The 23,153-nt window shown below is 31.4% G+C and overlaps 2 protein-coding genes across 2 annotated transcripts; both read right to left on the reverse strand.

The window, feature by feature from the left end:
• Positions 1-10,307: 10,307 nt before the first annotated feature.
• On the reverse strand, positions 10,308-12,090 carry LOC133182057 (acetylcholine receptor subunit beta-type unc-29-like). Its single transcript, XM_061316770.1, has 2 exons — positions 11,653-12,090; positions 10,308-11,144 (listed from the first exon to the last, which is right to left on the reverse strand). Exons 1-2 carry the CDS (start codon positions 12,088-12,090, stop codon positions 10,308-10,310), a joined length of 1,275 nt encoding a protein of 424 aa, XP_061172754.1.
• A 4,821-nt stretch (positions 12,091-16,911) lies between these two features.
• On the reverse strand, positions 16,912-22,564 carry LOC133182066 (neuronal acetylcholine receptor subunit non-alpha-2-like). Its single transcript, XM_061316782.1, has 3 exons — positions 22,081-22,564; positions 21,323-21,552; positions 16,912-17,049 (listed from the first exon to the last, which is right to left on the reverse strand). The coding sequence occupies exons 1-3, from the start codon at positions 22,562-22,564 to the stop codon at positions 16,912-16,914; spliced, it is 852 nt and encodes a 283-aa protein (XP_061172766.1).
• Between the last annotated feature and the right edge of the window lie 589 nt (positions 22,565-23,153).

A 23,153-nucleotide genomic window follows, 5' to 3' on the forward strand; every position in this document is an offset into this window, starting at 1 on the left:
ATTTATTCTATACTCTCTGAATATTTGTTTTTTAGCACTCAGTCTCTACAAAAGTTTATCTGATTTGATCATATGGTCTTATTAAGTTACCAACAACATTTCAGCGGTATAATTTTTAAAAAATCAAAAGGTATATTATGCATTCCGGGAAATTTTCGGTCAATCATAGTTCTTTTTACATTTATAAACAACATGGCTGTGAAGTTGTTGAAGCAAACGTTTTCTAATTTTTTTTTCGCGAAAGTAATTATTTCGGACTTAACCTTACGATCTGGAGTAAAAAATCAACTTTAAAATGTCGAAAGATTGTGCAAATACTATGCAGCTGTTCGCTGCAGTTCAAACACCGTCTATATACATGTGGATAACCAGGGCCCAAGCTAATGTCGAGTAAAAAAAAGTAGGTCAATTTTCGAATTGATTTCACCATATCTCGGGAAGTACAGGGAATTTCGGAGTGAACTTTGGTAGTAATGTAGAGTAATTATATATGAATAGATAGAAATAGAAAGTAAAACTCTAGAGCATTCGATTTAAAAGTATTTTATTAGCGAAAGTGGGTACCCTATGAAAGGAGTTCCATACCTTTATCTTTTTTATACACCCCGATTTTTTAAAGTCGGATTTAAGCGATCCAAAGGCCTGTGTTTAAGACATAACAAGCGCGTTAGAATGAAAACTATATTTTTTCTTGTCTAACTAAAATAACAAATAATGATATAAAATATTTGAAAATTCTTCAACACTTGGAAAAATTGTCCGCATAGCATTGTTAAACAAAAATTTGCTTACTTTCAGGAGAAACACACCCTTTAACTGGATCACAGGGGTTGCAGTTATTAAAAGACTATCAAACAGAATCTTCCATAAAAGTCCGCAGGATATGTGTACAGTTCCAATCATATGTTCCCTGCCAGCATTCTTTAAAAGTCAGGTTTTAACATTATTGCATGTTTAAGATCGTTTAAAGTATGTGCAGTTATCTCGGCGCATATTACGGGTGGTATGCTTTTTTCCGGAATTAGCCCGGTTGAGCACAAACAAATCCATTACTAACATAAACTGGAAATCCCTCTTTCGAAACGTTGCGTATTCGTCGCACCCCAACTCAACTGGAGGAGTGCTAATTAACAATGCAAAGACATATATATATATATATATATATATATATATATATATATATATATATATATATATATATATATATATATATATATATATATATATATATATATATATATATATATATATATATATATATATATATATATATATATATATATATATATATATATATATATATATATATATTAAACAAATATAAAAAGAAAACACAAGAATCCTCCGTAAAGCTTTAGCGCTTTCATTAAAAATCTTCAGAAGCTTTACATTACAAAAATGTATACAACGGTAACATAGTAACAATGATTATGACGTTAAACTAAGCGGAACGTTTAATGTCTATATTGTGACGTCATAGATAAAATACTGCAATGATGATGAAAAAGTTCGGGAAAATCATAGGTAATTTATAAGAGACTATTAAGTTTTGGCTTTAGAATACAAATAAAATGTTTTTCTTTTTCCGTCTCTGGATATCACTGGCACATCTGAGTTTATAAAAAGGGAAAATGTTAAATCGTTTTTTTCCACAAGTTTCCAGGTGTGCACTTAACTGGATTTGTCTATATTCAGGTGTACTGATGTGTTGCTTATGTACACGTACACGGGCACGGAGACTGTTGCCAGTTTCACCAATATAATATTCTTTGCATCCAGGACATATGATGGCGTATATGACATCTTTCGTATCACATGACATGTTGGCATTAACTTTAAATTCACGTGAATTTAAAGTTAATGCCAACATGTCATGTCATGTCATGTGATACGAAAGATGTCATATACGCCATCATATGTCCTGGATGCAAAGAATATTATATTGGTGAAACTGGCAACAGTCTCCGTGCCCGTGTACGTGTACATAAGCAACACATCAGTACACCTGAATATAGACAAATCCAGTTAAGTGCACACCTGGAAACTTGTGGAAAAAAACGATTTAACATTTTCCCTTTTTATAAACTCAGATGTGCCAGTGATATCCAGAGACGGAAAAAGAAAAACATTTTATTTGTATTCTAAAGCCAAAACTTAATAGTCTCTTATAAACTACCTATGATTTTCCCGAACTTTTTCATCATCATTGCAGTATTTTATCTATGACGTCACAATATAGACATTAAACGTTCCGCTTAGTTTAACGTCATAATCATTGTTACTATGTTACCGTTGTATACATTTTTGTAATGTAAAGCTTCTGAAGATTTTTAATGAAAGCGCTAAAGCTTTACGGAGGATTCTTGTGTTTTCTTTTTATATTTGTTTAATATTGTAATCCGATTACTGAGACTTTATTTCAATTTTGGATATATATATATATATATATATATATATATATATATATATATATATATATATATATATATATATATATATATATATATATATATATATAGGATATTCATGATATTGGCCCCATTTGCATAAATTACATTGGATGATTTAATTTCTTTAAAATGATTAAATTGATTTATAATTGTTGATCTATACTAAATTTAATATAATTGATTGTTGTACTGCAAGCTTGTGCACTTTTAAATTGACTACTAGGTGCACAGTCTATCATCCTTTTTCTGGTCATCCTAGACCATTGCACATTTAATTCATTTGTTGATCCTCTCAAAATTTGGTTATTGTTGTATTATTTGTTCGGCCATTAAAATAAAAAATAGAATTCATTTTACTCTTATGGTCTTGGTTATTATGAACAATTATAACACAGTCGGTTTTTTGTTTTTGTTTTTTGTTTTGAACAAATAGAGAAAACAGTCTAGCGCAATGTGCGCCCTATTTCGTTTCATTCATGGCAAGAAAACTCGTCCGGTAAAGCTTTGGCTTGAACTCAATAAAAGTGCAATTAACGCCAATCACTTAAATACCCCTGAGAGTGATTCGAAACAACTGATGGCAACAGCTTTGAGAGGTGGATCTAAAGTTCTTCAGCTTCTGTTATTAAATATCATTTCAAGTTTTCATTGTCAGGTTTTTCTTTTTAAAATGCATATTTGGAATTTAATTTATGCTAGTCGTATTCAATTCAACCCAGGCCCGTAGGAAGCAAATTCAGTTTTTTTTTTTTTTTTGGGGGGGGGGGGAGGAACTATCAACTACCAAAATTTTTTGACAAGCAAAAAAAAAAAAAAAAAAAAAAAAAAAAAAGGTCAGACGTTTTTATTGAGGGGGCGCAAGCATATAGTACTTAAGTTTTCTATAGTATTCTATATATCGGCAAAATTATTGGGGGGGGGGGGGTCCTACGGTCATGCAACCCACACAAATACTTATTTGAATTTTATGCCTATTATTTCAATCAGTCCCGAACCCGACCTTCTCTAAGTTTTTTTTTCCAACAGTGTAGGTCTTACCTGTTTCATAGGCTCTAAACTGATTATCTTGATTCATTTAAAATATGAAACAACCCAAATAAGAAGGTTATCAGAAAATCAACAGTTTTATTTTACACCAATCAAATTACACAACCTATTTTCTACTCGGCACTACTTTCCATAACAAACAAACAAAAATGTCCACCATACCCGATGTTTATTAAAGAGAATTTTTGTTGTTGTTTTTTTTTTTTTTTATAAATTTTCTTGCGGTTTCTTCTTCTTTTTTCATTTCAAATTATATGGAAACATCCTAGAAAGTAGAAAGGCCTCTAAATATTCAGTGACCAATTAGCCTGCTATTTTTATATTTATTTAGTTTCAATTTTTTATTCCTTTTTTTTTTTTTATCGATTTTTATTTCAGAGAACACCCCCCCCCCCCCAAAAAGGAAAAAGGTAGATTGAAAGCCTCCGATTGTTTAGTCCTGCTGTTAAGTTTAAACATGTTAAATTTAGGATCCCTTCCTCAAAGCTGCAGATATAAATAGAGTCGCACCGCGCTTTGGGAATATCAAAGATCAGGGTTAATTGCGCTTTGATAAAGTTCTGTCTAAATCTAAATCGGAGAAAATGCGCAGAATTTCTTGGGATGGTAATGTTATTAATACCAAATTATTCTCAGAACTGGAGATTCAAGGTATTCAGAAATACTTTTGTTTGACTAAAGATTTAAAGTATAATCAAATTGGTTTTACTTAAAAAAAATTTTTTATTTAAAACACACACACACACACACCCTCTCACACATACACACACACACACACACACACACAAAAATTCACAAGATTTTACAGAAAATTTGAATTTCAGAATTTCAATTCCCATGTGAAGATCAGAATGCAAAGTTCATAAGAAAATTCTTTAAGTTCACGTTGACTTTGATAAATCTCATTATAATACACTTTAATAAAGTACCTTTTTCATTCATAAGGAGCAGATTGTTTGTAGCATTTTGTCTCTAAAAGATTCTAAACCCTTTCGGAGTTCTTGCCCCTTTTACTATGTATAAATTTGTTACTGCTACTCCTTCGAAACCGTAAACCGTAGATGTACAGAACCTTCACCAATGTCTTCGACTAACAGAGAAGACACTTCAATCTATTCAGTGCGAAAGGATTCGTCGAAGCCTTTTACAGTGTTTTATGTGTTATTGCCCCTGAAGGTTTTTGCTGTTTACGTAAACTTGAAATTTCTTAATGCCTTAACGTAGAGATATGGGACCAAGTGAAATGGAATTCTTACTTATTTGTACTTGATATTTAAGTCAAGGTGAAGACTATGGTTAAGACAATGAAGCCTCATATCACTTTCCATGACATTACTTAGTCTTTTGATCAGATTTTTTTTATTGAAGTCCGTTTCCTTACAGACTGTACATCATCCGATTTAAGGTCTCTACCATTAAAACACTGTCTTTACCATTAATATACAAATGCACTACTCACTTCTAATATATTCCTTAGTTCCTCCATCATTCTAAGTGTTTGTTTTAGATGTTTCCCGAGTGCAAAATAAAATAATATCACTACTCGCTGTTCCGTGACGTCCTTTAACGTCACCTTTTTTATCTCTTTAAAAGAAGACTACATGTACTTGTTTTCTAAAATTGAATTCTCTCTAACGAAGCATTGTATCACATTACAATTCGATGTTTAAAATTGAAAAATAAAGGTGTATTTGAACGTTTAAATTTTATTTCGTTTAAGCACGATTTGTTAGAGATATAGCTATAGAAATAATTGTATTGTTGGAGAATTACTCAATTTTGACCGTGCCCCGAATCCCTATTTTCGCAGATTCAAATTTTAAATAATTTGGATATTTATCATAATATAGTTGAATTAATGTTTTAATTCAAATTACATGGATTTTTTGTTAAAGAATACCTACAATATTAAATAAAAATGTTATGACAAAAGTCTACGAACGTTTTGACTGACCCTCATAAATCGAAGAAAAAAAATATCAAAACTATAAGCATAGCGTTTTGACAAACTCAATCGCATTGCAAATATGGCAAAGTGGTATTTATTAAAAATCATTTTTCTTTATTTCTTCTTAAGAACTAGCTGAGCGAACCTTTATTTGCTAAATGCCATATTTGCTAGTATAGTCCTTAGTGTTTTGGTTTTGATTCATAAATTCTACTCATAAATTTCATTGACCAGCAAGTCTGCACCCCATGTAAATTTTGTTTAACCGGTTTTCCTTCCATAAATACCGAGGCAGGGACACATTCCTATCAGTACGGGGAATTTAACTCTTACAAATTTACAGCTGTCCGTTGTCACCACTTGAAAGGTAAATTTTTGTCTATTAATTTTTTTTTGTAATTTATCTTAAGGATAGATGATACAAAATTTTTTTCTTTGGAGGAGACTTGATATCATGTCTAAAAGTGTAATATAAACTTTTTAAAAATATACCAAGGCAGGTGAATTTTATGAGGAAAAATCACATAGTCTGATCATGTAGATATCGATTAATCGCAATAAATACGCAAAAAAGTAACAAACTCTAAATGCCATTAAATTTTACGTACCGTTACCTCTTAATCTAACAGTACATTAAGAATTAGATAATATATGATAATTTTCAAAATCAGGTTTTAATTCCATACCACCTGTATTTAACAGTGTCCTTTATTTTTATTTACTTACCCAAGGGATGTGTTCGAACAAATTCCCGTTTTTCCCCCTAAAAGTGGATTTAGAACATTTAAAAGATCAAATAGAATTCCATTATCTGCAGTATAAAGAATGAACACTGAACTAATGAAAATCAATGTATTTTAACGTATGCAATGCAAAAGAGAAATTGCAACGTAAATGTACAGGAAGCTACGTTTCGATCAACTTGATGTCCAATGAAAACTTTCTGTCAAACTTGTAAACTAGATTTTTATAGTAAGAAAGAAAGTCGGTGAAAGCACAAAATTTCGAAACACTTTCCCTCAATATTGTTTACTAGCACTGTAATTATCTCAATAAGGAAATAATAAGGAGTAAAAGGAATAAGAAATAATAATATGGAAATTACCTGTTTTCGGGAAAAATATAAAATAGATATCAATCACGTATTGCTCTTATACAGAGTTATAAATACTTTTTTTTTAATAACAATTCAATATAACTTAAGTGTACCATTACATTGAGGAGTAGTGATCATAATTTTCATCTGACGAGAATTTAATTGAACCTTATTCAAGTTTGCATATCACATTTAATGAGATTGAGCTAGTTTCTCATAAACATTAAACTGTATTAAATTGTATGTTTTTTAAAAAGGACTTCAATGTTGAATTGTCATTTTCAACATTTTACCCTGAAGTATCCATCACTGAAAAACAAAATAAGACATATCAACAAGAATATGGCCAGAGCTACATGAAATAGAAAATCTGAGTCACTTTTTGCATGATTACATTTACAAGCTGTCAGTGGTTTAAAAAGTTGCCCTTTTTATTAATTTAACTTATGAGGTATATGTACATATATTTTGCAGATTACAAGCATACTCAAGCTGCTATATGTATTGTCATGAATGATTTCTGTGGCAGACAATGAGATGATTGTAAGTGAATTTCAAATGTACATAGACATTTACAAACTTCTGTATGAATTTTTGTATGAGAATTCAACCTTGAAGGAATTGAAAAAAGCTATCTTTGGAGAAAAATTTTGCAAAGTGATTTATCACTGTGTTCATGGACAATAAAAGTATTCCAGGAGAAAGCGGGGGCGTACAAGGCGAATATAACAAGACAATATATTTCTCAGTTTTCATACATGTAGTTCATATATATTTTTTAAAATATTGTCAGTAATGTCATCTTTAACACATTCGATTTATATATTTTGATGATTTTTTGTTTGAAAATTTGTTTTTTTTTTAAAGTTGATTATTATTCCTGATTCATATGACGTCATAGACAGCTGCTTAGCATTAATCATAACTAAACACTTTAAATAACGTAAAGCATAATAATAGCTTTTTATTATCATTGGTTCAAGAAGAAAGGATTTACTATTCTATCAATCTGACTTAAATAAGATTTTTCATTTGCTTCGAAATTCTAATAGCAAAGCATTCTGGAGAGACTCTGGTTTAATCACAATTTCAATATCTTACAATGAAACTGAAGCGAAAAATGCTGCATACCCCAAAGAAATCTGCCATTAAACATCTGGATACTCATCAACTATAGCAATATAAATTCAAACTCTGCATACACATTGAACTCTGCAGATCTATTGAATCTAACTGTCTTAATGGCACTGCATTTCTGATTACTCACGACAGTTTAATTTCATCATTTTATTGATTCTTTTCAGAGGGCTATTACATACATGTGCCAAACACTACAAACATTAATAAATTTATAAACATAAAATTTACTGACTTTCTATTGTTAATATAATAATTATTACAGCTACTAATGAAAGATAGTTTTTGTATAAAATAAAAGCGTCGGCTTTTTCAGCTGTTGTATTTTAAGCAACTTATGTGTGTTACATATATAACCACTAAATATAAAAATATAGAAGGTAAGAGTTGTCTTCTCTGACGTTATAAAAGTGCTTTTAAAAAAGCTACGTAAAAATAAATACAGATTTTAAGAAAAAAAATTGATGGAGCCAGAAATATAATTTACTTTTTTTTAAATTAATAATCCGTGTAAGATTTACAAACGTATGTACATGTAACAATATGCATTCATATTTATACTTTAAATAATATTTATTCTGTTCTCTTTTTGCAATTTATTAAAATGTATACCACGAACTAAGAACAAAATCTTCAATAATTCTCACAGTATATATATATATATATATATATATATATATATATATATATATATATATATATATATATATATATATATATATATATATATATATATATATATATATATATATATATATATATATACCCACAATTTCTTGAAATATAGCTATCACAAAGTCCAATAATCCCACATTTCATTTTTATCTCATTCTTTCTCGTGACCATCAGAATTTTTTCTGTTCTTACGTAAAAGTTTTAAAACCACCAAATTATTATCCTGTAAATTCAAAATCGAAATATCTGTTTATGTTAAGCTCTTCATTAAATTCGTTAATACCCATTTGTGAGTTAATAAGCTCGAAAATTGACAACTGCAATTGATTGTACTAAGTAAATATTGTTTGAATAGTTGTTGAATGAGTTTGAACGCTACGTCCATCTATATCAAACAGATATTGACTATTTCATAGAGTCAAGCAAATACAATGATATAGTCTCTTCAGCTCATCGCCTGTTATTTTTGTCAAACAACGGAAACTGATCAAAATGGGAGACCTTTCACTCATGAAGATCTTTCACGTCATTAATTGTGTACTCAATACCCTGAAAAACATTCACATCGAATTATTTACAGATAGTAATTGCCAGGTACACTTAGGTAAATTGCTCAGGAGATACAAAGGTCTAATTCTGTTATTCTACTAAGCTTATTTCCGATATCATCGAAAAGTTTCGGTACGCTTTGAATAAGATAATACAGTTTCGCCAGTTCATTACCGGCAATTTTAAACAACTGAAATTGATCGAAACACGCACCATCCAATTATGATCTTTCACGTCAGTAATTGTGTATTCAATACCTTGAAAAACATCCTCGCTTTCACGCTGTTTAATTGTTATATGTCTATACTACTCGCAGATCAAGACATCCGTCTACTATAATTTAAAGGCTTATTTTCGATAGAATCGAATGATCGAAAAATACAGTGTATTTAGTGTATGCCTATAAAATAAGTGACCATAGTAAAAAGAAAGTAGTATATCGCAAATTTGATAGGGTAGGCATGTTTTAATTCTTCATTTTTTCTTTCAAAATAGCTAATCAAGAATTGGTGCTGGAACTTGTAGTATTATTTATCAGAGTCATAATTATGAATTCCATCTACTTATCTGAATTAATTACATGTCTTAATAAGCATAATACGCAGTACTTCAATTCACCTATCATTGCAATTTTTAATTTTAACGAAAAACTAGGGTTTTATCTTTGATAAAAATTAAAAATTGGCAAATTAAAAGATTTTAAATGTTTTAACTGAAAACAAAGCAACAAAATTAACATAAAATGCTATTTGCAATGAAAACCTTTCTTTAGTCAGGAAGTTTGAAAGAATAGCATTTGACCGTATTAACATTTGTTGGTACACTGAAATGAATTCAGACGGTTTTACTCTACCTTTTGTGTTGTCAAGAACATTTAGTGGAAATTCAATGCAAAGCATCAGTGTAACAAGAAACATTAGCCACAAAGATACTTCAAATAAAAAGATATATTAATAAGCACAAGATGTGTCTGAATGACAGGAATGCCCCCGCTGACATGCAAGTTTTAAACATGTAAAGTCCAACTGTGTGACAATAACAATTGGTTGGAAATGGCAAAAAATTAAATTTTCATACTGCTGCTTTCATTTTCTGGAATTAGTAGTCAATATCACAGCACATGCTTAAACTTTGTGAAACGGTGATCACTTACAAGCAAAGTACGTAAATACAAAGGTCCCCCCCCCCCCAAAAAAAAAGAAGAAAGTCTAAGGGCATGACAGAACCATTTCTTCGCCATTTCCTTCCAAAAGTAAAAAGTAAGAATTTTCCTGTTTGAGTTTGATACAGTTCTATATTTATAAGCCTAGACTGTAAAACTGCTCATCAAAGATAAAGACAAACAAAGCTCAATAAAAGATAATATTTTGCGGCATCAGGGTTCACGTTTATTGAAAATAGTGCTTTACATTAATGCAAACACGAGGATGCACCACTGAATGAAAACAAAAATGTAAAAATAGTACGTCATCACTCTGTCATATCCCTCAGCTAAAATTTTCCAAGTGACTTTCTCTTCTGCTTCAATATCTTGCATATTTTTGTCACCAGACATGTTACTTTTTTCGAAACCTTCATCCAAATTGGCGGACTTGTCGAAGTCTTTAGACTTCTTCTTACGTTTTCTACAGACGCGCCACAGACATCGGAGTCTCAGAACATTTAGTATAAAAATATGTTTACCTGAAATTGGTAATATGGAATCTTTGAAATGAAACCTCATTGTAACAACAGCCAAAACGCATACTAAGGTGCTCATAGACATCGTAACTATTAGGAAGTACGACATCAAAGACATTGGCTCGGAAGATTTTGGTATACTGTCGCAGAGTAAAGTCATAAATACGGCAAATGACAAGAAGATTGTTATAGCATAAGACACACGTTCTCCGCTTTCAACTGGTAGGGCAAACACAAGAGGGTTGAGTAAAGACAATAGAAGAATAGGGACTAACATGTTTATAACAAAATAAAGAGATTTCCTTTTCAAAATGAATTGACATTCAATTAAGTTATCGTAATCTCCTAATGACGACCGCTTCATCACTGTGCCTTCCAACGACCATTGAGCATTTGCCGAGTAATAAGTCGTATCCACATATGTCATATTGTTATAAGGAATTAATCTAGCTTCAAATGGCGAATATCCCCACAGAGCTAACGTGAAAGAGCACGATTGTGTGTCAAATGGAAATTTATACATGTCGACGTTGCACAAAGTCTGAATCAGACCTCCTGGTACAGTGCAGGAAACTAATTTTGTTACAGCATCGATGCTGATTTGAATGCTTCCTTTGCTTGCTGATTTGAATGCTTCCTTTGCTTGCTGATTTAATGCTAGTAATCCTTATCCTGATGCTGTTTTATAATTAGGTCAATGCTACCGCAAGTAGCATCATGCTACCGGAAGTAGATAATGAATTTCAGCATTGCCGTTTAAAGCAAAAAAAGTGCCTTTTACAATTATTTGATCATAATATCTCACTATGTATCAATAATGTGAATACTTTAACCAAAATTCTTTCTTTCTTTTTTAATTTTTTACTGAATTAAAACTCACTGATTTTCTGATGCTAGTAGGATAATGCTGATTTTATGTAGGTCAATGCTGGTTTTATCCTTTGCTTGCTGATGCTAATCCTGGTAATGCTGTTTTTTAAATGCTGATGCTGATGCTAGCTCGATCCTGATGCTACTAATGCTTATGCTGATGCCGGTTTATGTAACAAAATTAGTTTCCTGCACTGTACCCATATCACTAGACCAGAATAAGAAATTCTACCTATGAAGTCTTCATTTCCAATAGCTTCCATCTTTTTGGCTGGGTCAATCAAAAAGATATTCGGAACCCATAGTTTCTGTTTGGGAACAGGAAGATCCTTGATTTCACCATAGTTGCTCGGTGTCCAAATCAACCGAAAATCATGCCAAAACAGCATAAATCCACTTACAATGGACAAAACCCCAGACACCTCATCAAAATCGTTTACTGAAAATATCATCGACTGAATAAAGACTTCTAATACTTCTGACAGGTTTTCTTTTGGTCGGATATCGGTTGAATAGTTTTGAAAGACATCCTGAAGAAGAGATTCAGCGTCTGAATATAGAAAACCGTGAACAGATGTTAACGACATTCCATTGATCAACAGTAGAAACAAACACAAACTAGCAGATTCTTTCTTCATAATTTTCTCTAGCAATCTCCGCGTGGAGAAACCAGCAATATGACTAAGGTGGAAAATATTTATGCGATGATTTCCTACACATTAAGTATGATATCTTTATTAAATAGTTTTACAAGCAAATCTGAAATTCAGTTTCTCTTGTTTTGTTTTCCGAAAAACAAAGATCTCTTCAACAATTATCAAATAGCAATATCTGCTTTCAAGTATCTAAAGTATTACCGGAGATCAAGTTAAATAAAATCCGTTTTTCTGTAAATGTTATCACACTATCTCTGAATCCTGATTTTTCCTCTCTTTTTTTTTGGACTGTTGTTTTTCGATTTTAATTTAGTGAAACAGATTCCTTACGACATTTCTGATTATGGCTGTGTTAAATTGGCATTAGAAGCCGAGAAATTTGTGCCTTTTATATAAATCCTGACGTCATACAATTCCTTTTAGTTATTAGCCTCGACTTGCTTAATGCATATTATCTGTTCACATAGAATTCTTCCTGAGTCGATCAATGAGAATTATTATATAACAGATTGTTCGAGAAATATTATCAGAGTTATAATACAAAGGATAGAAAAAAGGGTCGAATTCAGGGCATCAGTCGACAAAAACAAATTTATCTCACTATATTGCTATTGTAATATTATCGGGTACATACATTCATGAACGTGACTTTTTTCCCTAGTTAATGTTTCCTTTTCCTCTCCAGTAAAATAGCAGATACAATCTGTACTTGTTCAGCATTATAATCTTTTTTATCCAGTGAATCTTCATTTCAATCTCTTGTTTGTTTCCAAAATATATTTCTTGACAATTCCTTGTAAACAAAATAATTCTTAATGTATATTAATACTTATGGGTCTTCATAAAAAGAAACAGAAATTGAATCAAGATTAGGATGTGGGAGTGTTTTGCTCAACTCAAAAACGTAGAACAAAGAGAAGAATAAGTTTTAAAATTCTTATGATAAGGAACAACAGAGCCAAGGTAGCTAAGGTAAGTATTGCGGCACTTTGGCCTTTTGTTGATATGTGTTCTTATAAAAATCCAGTCCACCATGATCTCTAACTTCTTCCAGTATAGTCTCAGAAACCATGAACCGAGCAAATCTGAATCTTTAATGCTTAAGGATGAATGCCTATCACTATGCCCCACCCTGCTCTTCTTTTTAAATGAAAGAGGTGTCAATTTTATTCCAATATGTTCTTTGGTAAAACATTGCCCTCTCTAATGGTCTCATCTAAGTTTAAAAGTATTCCTATGCAAAATTATCTTTTCAAAATGGCCCAGATTTCAACAAATTTAATTGTAAACCCTATTCTACAAACACAGAGATACTTGCATATTAAAATACCTAATTGTGGGAATGATGTACTTGAGAATATTTGGTCTGTATTATTCCCATATACATTATAGTAAACACCGACTCCCTACTTTATACTGTAGTCCTACTCCATCTATGTTAAGTGGTCAAGATTTTTTTTTCAAATTTTATTCCAGACTACATGAATAAGGTAATATATTAAAATGATTTATTGTGGCCCTGCTGTTTGAGAGAAGAATATCTTTATAAATTGTTCCTATATTTTGATATACAAAAAATTTACTTTTAATGGAACCAAACCTAGCCCTAGGGGGTCATGATTTATAAAAACTTAATGTATGCTCAAGTCTGTCCCGCGGTCATCACTTTGCATTTTATCTCAAAATACAAAAATACGTGTTCTTTCAAACTAGAAAAGATCAGGGGCATTTGATCATTTCCCCCAAAAACTTTTTGCTTTTATAGGGACATTCCAGTTTAACTAGTCCATAGCAAATTCAAATTCTATGGCATTTAATGTAATGATATGACCGCCCCTTTTATTCGTGATTTTTTCTGTGCTTGCCAACAATAACAGAATAAATCTATACGTCATATTCGGATAATTTCTGCCTGCCTTGCGCGCTTGACAGCAATGGTCATTAATAACATTGTATATTTCCGTAGACTTTGAAACATCGTGTCACATTTGTTGTTTCAGGCTGTATGTATACAATCTGGCGAAAATGGCTTGGAAATGAGGAAAATTTTACTGTTTAATTAAATTTTCTTTTAAGAAATGATTCAAAATCTATTTGACATCGAAAAAATATAGTGGAAGCAGTCATGTGGGACAGACAATTCTGAAGATGTTTGCATATTAATATGACAAATTGTGACATTGCTGTTTTTGAGAAGACGATTTTTAATGATTTTTAAAATTGATTTTTTTGTTTGGTATATAGGTATATACTCGCAGGTCAAATATTGGATATCTATTGCAGCCGCTCCCTAGCCCTGGGTCTTCACTATATGAAAATGATTGAGTATAAATACAAGGTGCCCATGGGACACAATGATCACGCTTGTTACCCTCAAATATATTTTTTGAAAAATTATGATCCCAAATTGTAACCTCAACTTACATGTAGATAAAAGGATTCATAATTGGATCAAACCAACTTACCAATCTTACTAACATGGATTTGTTGTTCTGCAGAATTTTTCAAAGATTTCAATTTCCTGTATTCTACATGTATTATGTATAATTTGATTCCCGACTTTACAGATTAACATTGCATCTATTTCTCAAAGTACATGTAGTATAAAGAAACCAATTCTATTCTAAGTGACAGAATCACTTCAAATCTAAGATTCCAAAGCAACGATTCAGATATAAGTATTATTTTCAAATTAAAGCATGGCAATTTTTAATTCAGGTACAGAATTCTTTTCGAAAATAATACTCTCAATAAGCTATCATCCTAAAGGCTCGATTCAGGCTAACTGCAACAATTCAGAGGTAAAGATAAATACAAAGTCAAATCACAAAGTTCAGTCATTTTGCAAAGTAGCTCAACTGTTGTATCCCCTTATGATCTTTTTTCCAAGGGGAAAGTATTTCATAATTTTAGAAAATGGCTCATTGTTTAGAATTTTGATTTTTTTTTTCAGCTAAATTTTCAAGGTAGAGAACAAAAACTTATAGATGCAATGCATTTTAAGAGTCATATCCTGGAGCTTGAAGACTGTTACTAAAAAATTTCGCAAAGGGATCACGTCTTCTAGATATGATCAATTACGTTCCATGTTTTTACTATAGAATAGAGAACCATTTTCTTTGTAATTCGAAGAAATTAGGAAGATATTCAAAGCATTTTACCAGAAACGTTCGTGTACTTTGAACTCTAAGTGCTTTGCTTATATCATTTAACCAAAAATTTCACTAGAATTTCAATGCCATGGCGTGTGTCAGGAAACATACCACCAATAAGGGTATAATTAGTTCAAAAACATCATTAGGATACATCTTCTATATATTCGCATATCACTTATATGTTTATTTCGAGGGATGAGAGAAAAATACATAAAATGAAATGAAATGTGAAGTTAACGAACAGTATTCATGGTCAAAGTGAAACCGAAAACAGAGGTGGGAACAGGTGCCATATAGAAGTAAACATTCCCTGTTGACGGGTCACACCCGCCGTGTGCCCTTTGTCATGATCGGGTAAACGGAAAAAATGTGAATACTCGTGAAAATAAATAATGAAAAATGTCCGTCAACATTCGACGTACTTAACGATAGATTGTAGTTGCAAGCAAGGTCATTGTGTCGACCATAGAATTTGCGGAACGTCGACTTTCAAGAACATTCTTAATTTCCTTGCACCCTCAACTTATTTGTCAATGGCCTGAGCCTGTTTCGTTTAAGCAATTGATCATACGTAGAACATGCTCTTGCGATTAATCATGGAAAGTCCGAGACATAAACCCCATAGGAAGGTGATTGTGGTATATTGCTACATACATAAGGAAAGGTGACCATAGAAAAAATGATGTCATCACGTTTATTTCCCATTAAGTTTAGTTGTTAGTTCGCCGTCAATATCTTTTTCTTATGAATCATCCAAATATGAAGCAGATGTGTCAGACTCTGTTTTTTTTTTTTTTTTTTTTTTTTGAATTTGATGGGATATATCAAATGAAAACGAAACGAAATGAAAATGAATATTATTAATTGATAAAACATCGTCGATATATCTAAATGTCGAATTGAATGCCACAGCTATAGATCTTCATCTTTTCATGCAGAAGATTTTGAATAAATTTTGCTTCATATGTTTTTGTGAGGTAAGATTGTTATAGGGGGTTAACCTAGATTCATATGGCGATTACCCCAACAGAGCTAATGTAAAAGCGCATGATTGTGTGTCGAAAGGAAATTTATACATGTCTACGTTACAAAGAATCTGAATCAGACCTCCTGGTAACCATGTCACTATGTCAGTATATGAAATTTTTCCCAAGAAATCTTCATCTCCAATTGCCTCTATTTCTTATAGCTGGGTCAATCAAAAAAATGCTTGGAACCTAAAGTTTCTGCTTTGGAATAGGAATGCCGTCGATGCCACCGTAGTTTTTTTGGAATCCGAGTCAATAAAAAACAGAGTTCTTTATCATTACAAATTAAACTGTGGCGCAAGACTTATGCAAAACACTTATATTCGCGTTTTTTCGCAACCGAATTTGCGAAGTAACAACAGCTTTTCTGAATCACTAGTTAAGTTTAATACACAAACTGTATTAAATATTTGACAAACTGAAGAATAAATTTAATGATGATTAAAAATAATGAAACGGATGTCAAGTTTATCATAGTGTAAAACAAAAATTAAAATATTTCCCATGTATAGTGTACGGTAAAAAAAGACAATCTTGCTGTGGCGCTAATATTAACTGTGGAAGGACTATAGCGCTGAGGGTTTTTTTTCCTGTGGAGCTAATATTTTTCTGTGGCGGAACTATGGCGCTGATTTTTTAACTTTGGTGCTAAGGAATTTAACTGGCAGGGCCGCCATGTTAAACGGCCCATGAAGAACCCTGCGAAAATCATGCCAAATCAACCTAAATCCACTTATAATGGACAAAACTCCAGAAACCTGAACAAAAACATTCAATGAAAAAACAGTCGTCATAAGAGAGACACCGAGAACTTCTGAGAAGTTCTTTTTTGGGCGGACATCTGTTGAGTAGTTCTTAAAATTATAGCGAAGAAGTGATTCAGCGTCTGAATATAGGATATCATATACGAGTAAAGATGTAAATAATACTCCTTCAATAAAAAAGAGAAACCAACACAAACTATCAGCTTCTTTTCTCATTATCCTCTTTTAAACAATCTGTGTGGAGAAAGAAGGAATCTGCATGAAAATAGTCGATTATGTATTATATATGTAGTAGGAAGTGTTTTTGTACACTTTATTTATGTTGAATTCCCTTTTTCTTTTTGACAAGTATTAGGTAGAATTTAAAACAGTACTTGCTGAAATTCAATTGGGTCAATAAGGTAAAAAAAAAAAACAAAACAAAAAAAAACAAAAAAAAAAAAACAATGATCTTATTACTACTTATCAGACAACAATATTTGTTTACAAGTTTCCAAAATACTACCTCAGAATAAGTGACATATCACAATATTGCAGAATATAGATCTCCATTTATTTTCTTTTTAGGTAAGTATTTTACAAATTTATTTTATAGAAGCAGATTCCTTGGGATTTTCTGATTATGATTGTGTGCTTTCAATGTTATAAGCCGAAGGTTCATATAAAATCATTCTGTCGAATAATTCCTTTTATATTACAGCCTCGAACTGCTTCATGTATATGATCTGTTCATCTAGCATTCTTTATGAGTCGATCAATAATAAGCATATGATAATCGAGTCTTGAAAAAATTATCATATTTATAATTACATCGGATAGCGTTTTCAAAAAATCCCAAAATTCTTGTTTGCTGTCATTCGTTTACAATGCATCGCCTCACATTTCTTGTAAAACAAGATAATCCTTATTAATAAGGATGTTAATGATCATTCAAATGAAAAAAAAGGGAGAAAGGAGAATGTTGTAGGTGATTGAAATTCATTAACACAACCTTTTGCATATACATTGATATTTTGATTATTATTGTCATTTTGATTTTTTTTTTTTTTTTGAAAAAGAGTCATTTCCAGTCTCCACAGATTCACGACACATGCCAAACACTTCAAAAATCTTAAATTAATACTGACCCATAAGAGTCACTTGCTTCTAAACTACATGTATATAATAAGATCCTTTTTTTAATCATCTGCAAAAAGAGTTTTTAAGAAGTGTCAAAAGGCAAATGCTTCATAGATCTTCAATTATTGTAACTTAAGGGTCGATAATACAAGAAGTAAGCAATATTAAAGTAATCCTCTCTATATGAATACTTTATACAGATATAAATATGAACAATAAAACATTTTTCTTTGTTTAATCTGGGGATGAACAGCTATTATCAAATTATAGCTGTTCAAATTATAAATATTATATATGGAAGCAACTGTTCCTTCGCTATGCGCTCGGCACTTTGAAGTGAAATTTGCGGGTCCTTCGGATGAGACCTTAAAAACCGAGGTTAAGAGATGATAGGACAGAATTCGAATAAAGTCGAGTCACTAGGAAAAAAAGTTTAAAATATAAATACAAAAGATGTACACATATTAACATTACTTTTTAAGTCCTCTCACCCAAAAACGATCCTATCCATTTTTTAACTGGAAAAAATCATGATACAAATATATAAAATTTTCATCCAAAGTTCCTCAAATAACAGCATAAAAGTAGTTTAAAGCATTAGAAGAACTTTAAAATATGTGACCGAAAAGGAATGATCAGATAAGAACTTCGCTACAAAATACATTTTCAAATTATAGCAGCTAGGGTAAACAAAAATCTTTTTAATAATTATTCAAAGTATTTTCAATATTTTCAGGTTTTAAACCTAGTCTTGTGAGCATATTCAAATTAGTCTAACCGCCCCAAATAGCCATGAAAACAAGCTTTAAGCAAGGGATGTATAGTTTGAAAATCATAATCTTTTTGAAAATGGGCTAAACCTTGGAGAATGAACCTTTCATATATTGATAGTGGAATAGCAGTGTAACCTGTTAAACCAAAGTGTTGAAAGAGCTGGAAGATGATAAGGACTAGGAGTATCTACCGATTTATTTGTAAACGTTCAATTAAAAAAACTGTTACAGGTTCGTTATATGTTTGTCCTGCACTCTTTTTTGTATGTTCATTAAAATATTTAGACAACACCCATCTTTATTTAATTCTTTCAGGGTGTATTTTCGCGCATGGAATATACCAACAATTCCACGAAAATTATTAACCCACCACAAAACCTAATGATTCCAAAGTGGATGTTTAGCTCCCTTTTCGACTTTTCTTCTTTCGTAAAGTTTGGAAACCAACCAACCTCATAAAAGAAATCAAAATGTCTGTTTATCGTAAACTCTTTATTAAATTCATTAATATCTCAACGCGAGTTAATAAGTTCGAAATTTGATAAAAAAAATCAATTAATATTAAAAGAAAAAAATCGATTGAAAAGTTGATGAATGAGTTTGAACCTTATCAGCTTTCCAAATTAATCAGACCATTCCATAGAATTAATTAAATATTCGTCTGTGATTATTTCAATCAATTGAAACTGATTGAGCGAGAGACCATCCAATTATGATAGTTCTCTCATGTCACTAATTGTGTACATAATTGTATACCTTGGGAAAAAATCCTCTTCATGCTTGTTACTGGTAATATTGATCAAGTACAACTAACAGATTGAGACGACTGTTATTCTACTACATATATGTTTACCTATCTAAAGCATTAACACATTTTATTAATAAAGAATAATGCCCACTTTTTCAATCAACCTACAGTATTGTCATTAAAATTTGAATATTCAAGAAAAACTAGGAATTCATCTTTTATACAAAAAAAAAAAAATCCAAATGCAGACATTAACATATAGGCTTAAATGCAAATTAGAAACATTTGGAAAATATATTTAAAATTACGAATATGCCATCCACAATGAATACCTCTCCTTTCTCTTGTAGTTTTGAAGACATTTTATTGCATTTCACCAGATACAGGAATGTAAGTATGTTTGATTTATTGGTCACAAGTGCATATTGAACAAATGTTTGACAGGTCGAAAGGATACATGTACATGTACATTTACATGAACTTGCAGTTCAATTTTAATAAGACTACTACTTCATGTAGGATTTAAATGTTTTAACAAACCTTAAAAAGAAAACTGAACTATTGCTTATAACATAATAGTCTTTAAAGAAAAAAAATAAATTGAAATCAATTCAATAGCTGGTAAACGTATTGTTAATATCTTATATTAGCTTTTCGTCATTTTAAATCACATATATTATTCTTTGAGATCGAACCATTAATGCCCCGGATTTCTTTTTTTTGAAAATTCTTTTTAAATTTTTTTTTACAAGTCTTAAATGAATGTCTAATCTTTCTTCTTGAAAGAATTTTGAAAAAAAAGGTGCTTTGATAAATATCAATACGTTAATCTCAGAAACTTAATTTTGGACTTATTTTGAAATATAAACTACAAAGATTTAAGAAATACATTCGCTTATTATATAAACTGATTATAAGCTTGAAAGGAGCCATATGCCATACATGACGGACTCATTTGTACTGTATTTGCATAATCTGACACTTAACACTATTCATTTGAAGGTAATTCTATAATTTAATATTGATATACTTTAAAAGGAGCAGTGTACTAATACAACCTCTTATTGAAAAGGTCATATTTCAGAACACGAAGAAAATAAGTCAGAAAATTTTAAACGGTCAAAACAATTGGCATTATATATTCGCTTTGTGGTCCCAGTGTGCGTTCTTATTACATGTATATTGAAAAAAATTAAAATTTAATATGAAAAAAAATGAAACAGCATATTTACATGTAAGTTTGTTTATTCAATATTTCTTAAGTTTAAAGCACATATTTTCACTTTCTTCAAAAATTAAAAAAAAAACTTTATGCGATCGGTACAATGCATGGATAATGATTTTCATATTTTGTTTATGCCAAATTGCAAGACAATATCAGTCTCCCCCTTTCTTTTCCAAAAGTTAGAATTTTACTGTTTGAGTTAGGTAGAGTATTATATATAAGTCTATTTTTAAATCTGCTCATGAAAGATAAGAGCAACCACGGCTCAATAAAAGATAATTATTCAGAACATATATATTCAAGTTCCATTAAGAAATTTATTGAAAAAAAGTTTTACATTAATATCAATACAAGGATAAACCATTGAAGGAAAACAAAAATGTAAAAATATGTCGTCATTACTCTATCATATCCCTCCGCCAAAATCTTCCAAGTGATTTTCTCCTCTGTTACATAATTTTGTGTATTTTTGTCCTCGGCCTTATTACTCTTTTCGAAGCCTTCATCAAGTTTTGCAGAATTGACAAAGATCTTAGACTTCTTTTTGCGTTTTCCACAATTACGACACAGACATCGGAGTTTCAGAATGTCAAGCATGAGAACATGTTTCCTGGAAATTGGTAATATAGGATCTTTAAAATGAAAACGCATTGTAATAACAGCCAAAACACATATCAATGTGCTCATAGACATCGTAACAATTAAGAAGTATGACATCAAAGACATTGGCTCGGACGATTTTGGAATACTGTCGCTAAGTAATGTCATAAATACGGCAAACGACAAGAAGATTGTTATAGCATAAGAAACACGTTCTCCGCTTTCAACTGGTAAGGCAAACACTAGGGGGTTGAGTAAGGACAATAGAAGTACAGGGGCTAACATGTTTATAACGAAATAAAGGGATTTCCTTTTCAAAATTAATTCAAATTGAATTAAGTTATCATATTCTCCTAGTGCAGATCGCTTCATTACTGTTCCTTCCAATGACCATTGAGCATTTGACGAGTAATAAGTCGTATCCACAGACGTCATATTGTTAAAAGGAGTTAATCTAGCTTCAGTTGGAGAATATCCCCACAGAGCTAATGTGAAAGTACATGATTGTGTGTCAAATGGAAATTTATACATATCAACGTCGCACGTAGTTTGAATCAGACCTGCTGGTACCCATGACACTATGCCAGAATAAGAAATTCTGCCTATGAAGTCTTCATCCCCAATCGCTTCCATCTTTTTGGCTGGGTCAATCAAAAAGATATTTGGTACCCATAGTTTTAGTTTAGGGACGGGGAGTTCCTGGATGCCACCATAATTGCTTGGTGTCCAAGTCAACCGAAAGTCATGCCAAATCAGCATAAATCCACTCACAATGGACAAAACTCCAGAAACCTCATTAAAATCGTTGACTGAAAATATGAATGACGAAATAGAGACCTCTACAACTTCTGATAAGTTCTCTTTTGGTCGAATATCGGTTGAATAGTTTTGAAAGACATCCTGGAGAAGTGATTCAGCGTCTGAATATAGAAAACCGCGAACAGATGTTAACGACATTCCATTGATCAACAGTAGAAACAAACACAAACTAGCAGATTCTTTCTTCATAATTCTCTCAAAAAATCTCTGTGGAGAAACAAGCATTCTCTCTGTTATTGGCCGAGTGTGGAAAATGTTTATGCAGTGATTTCAAACACGTTAAGCTTAATACCTTTTCCCGCTTGATCAGTTTTAAATAGTTCTTTACAACAATCATTGCAGAAATTCAGTTGTCTTATTGTGTGCTTAAAAAAAACAAAGATCTCTTTAACAATCATCAAACCGCAACATCAAATTTCTAGTTACAAAAGCGTTACCTCAGTACAAATAAAATAAACTCCATATTCTGTAAATATTATCACACTATCTCAGAATCAATCCTCATTTATTTCTTTTTTCCAACAGATATCTGTCGATACAGATTCCCTACGACCTTAATGATAATGAGTCTGTACATTCAGTATTTTGCTCCTGTTATATAAATAAATCGTCAGACAGTTCCTTTTATATATCGGCCTCGACTTGAGACATGCATTTTATCTGTTTATCTAGAATTCTCAATGGGTCAATCAATATTGACTATTAAATCACCGATTCATCGATAAATCATACCATTTATAAATTTGTAGGATAGATTTGAAATTGTTAGCAATAGTGGACAAAAACAAATTTATCCCAAGATCTCTTGAACATG

Source organism: Saccostrea echinata, unplaced genomic scaffold, assembly GCF_033153115.1.
Source record: "Saccostrea echinata isolate AGI-Se365-2 ecotype Australia unplaced genomic scaffold, CSIRO_AGI_Sech_v1 ptg000001l, whole genome shotgun sequence".
Lineage (NCBI taxonomy): Eukaryota > Metazoa > Mollusca > Bivalvia > Ostreida > Ostreidae > Saccostrea > Saccostrea echinata.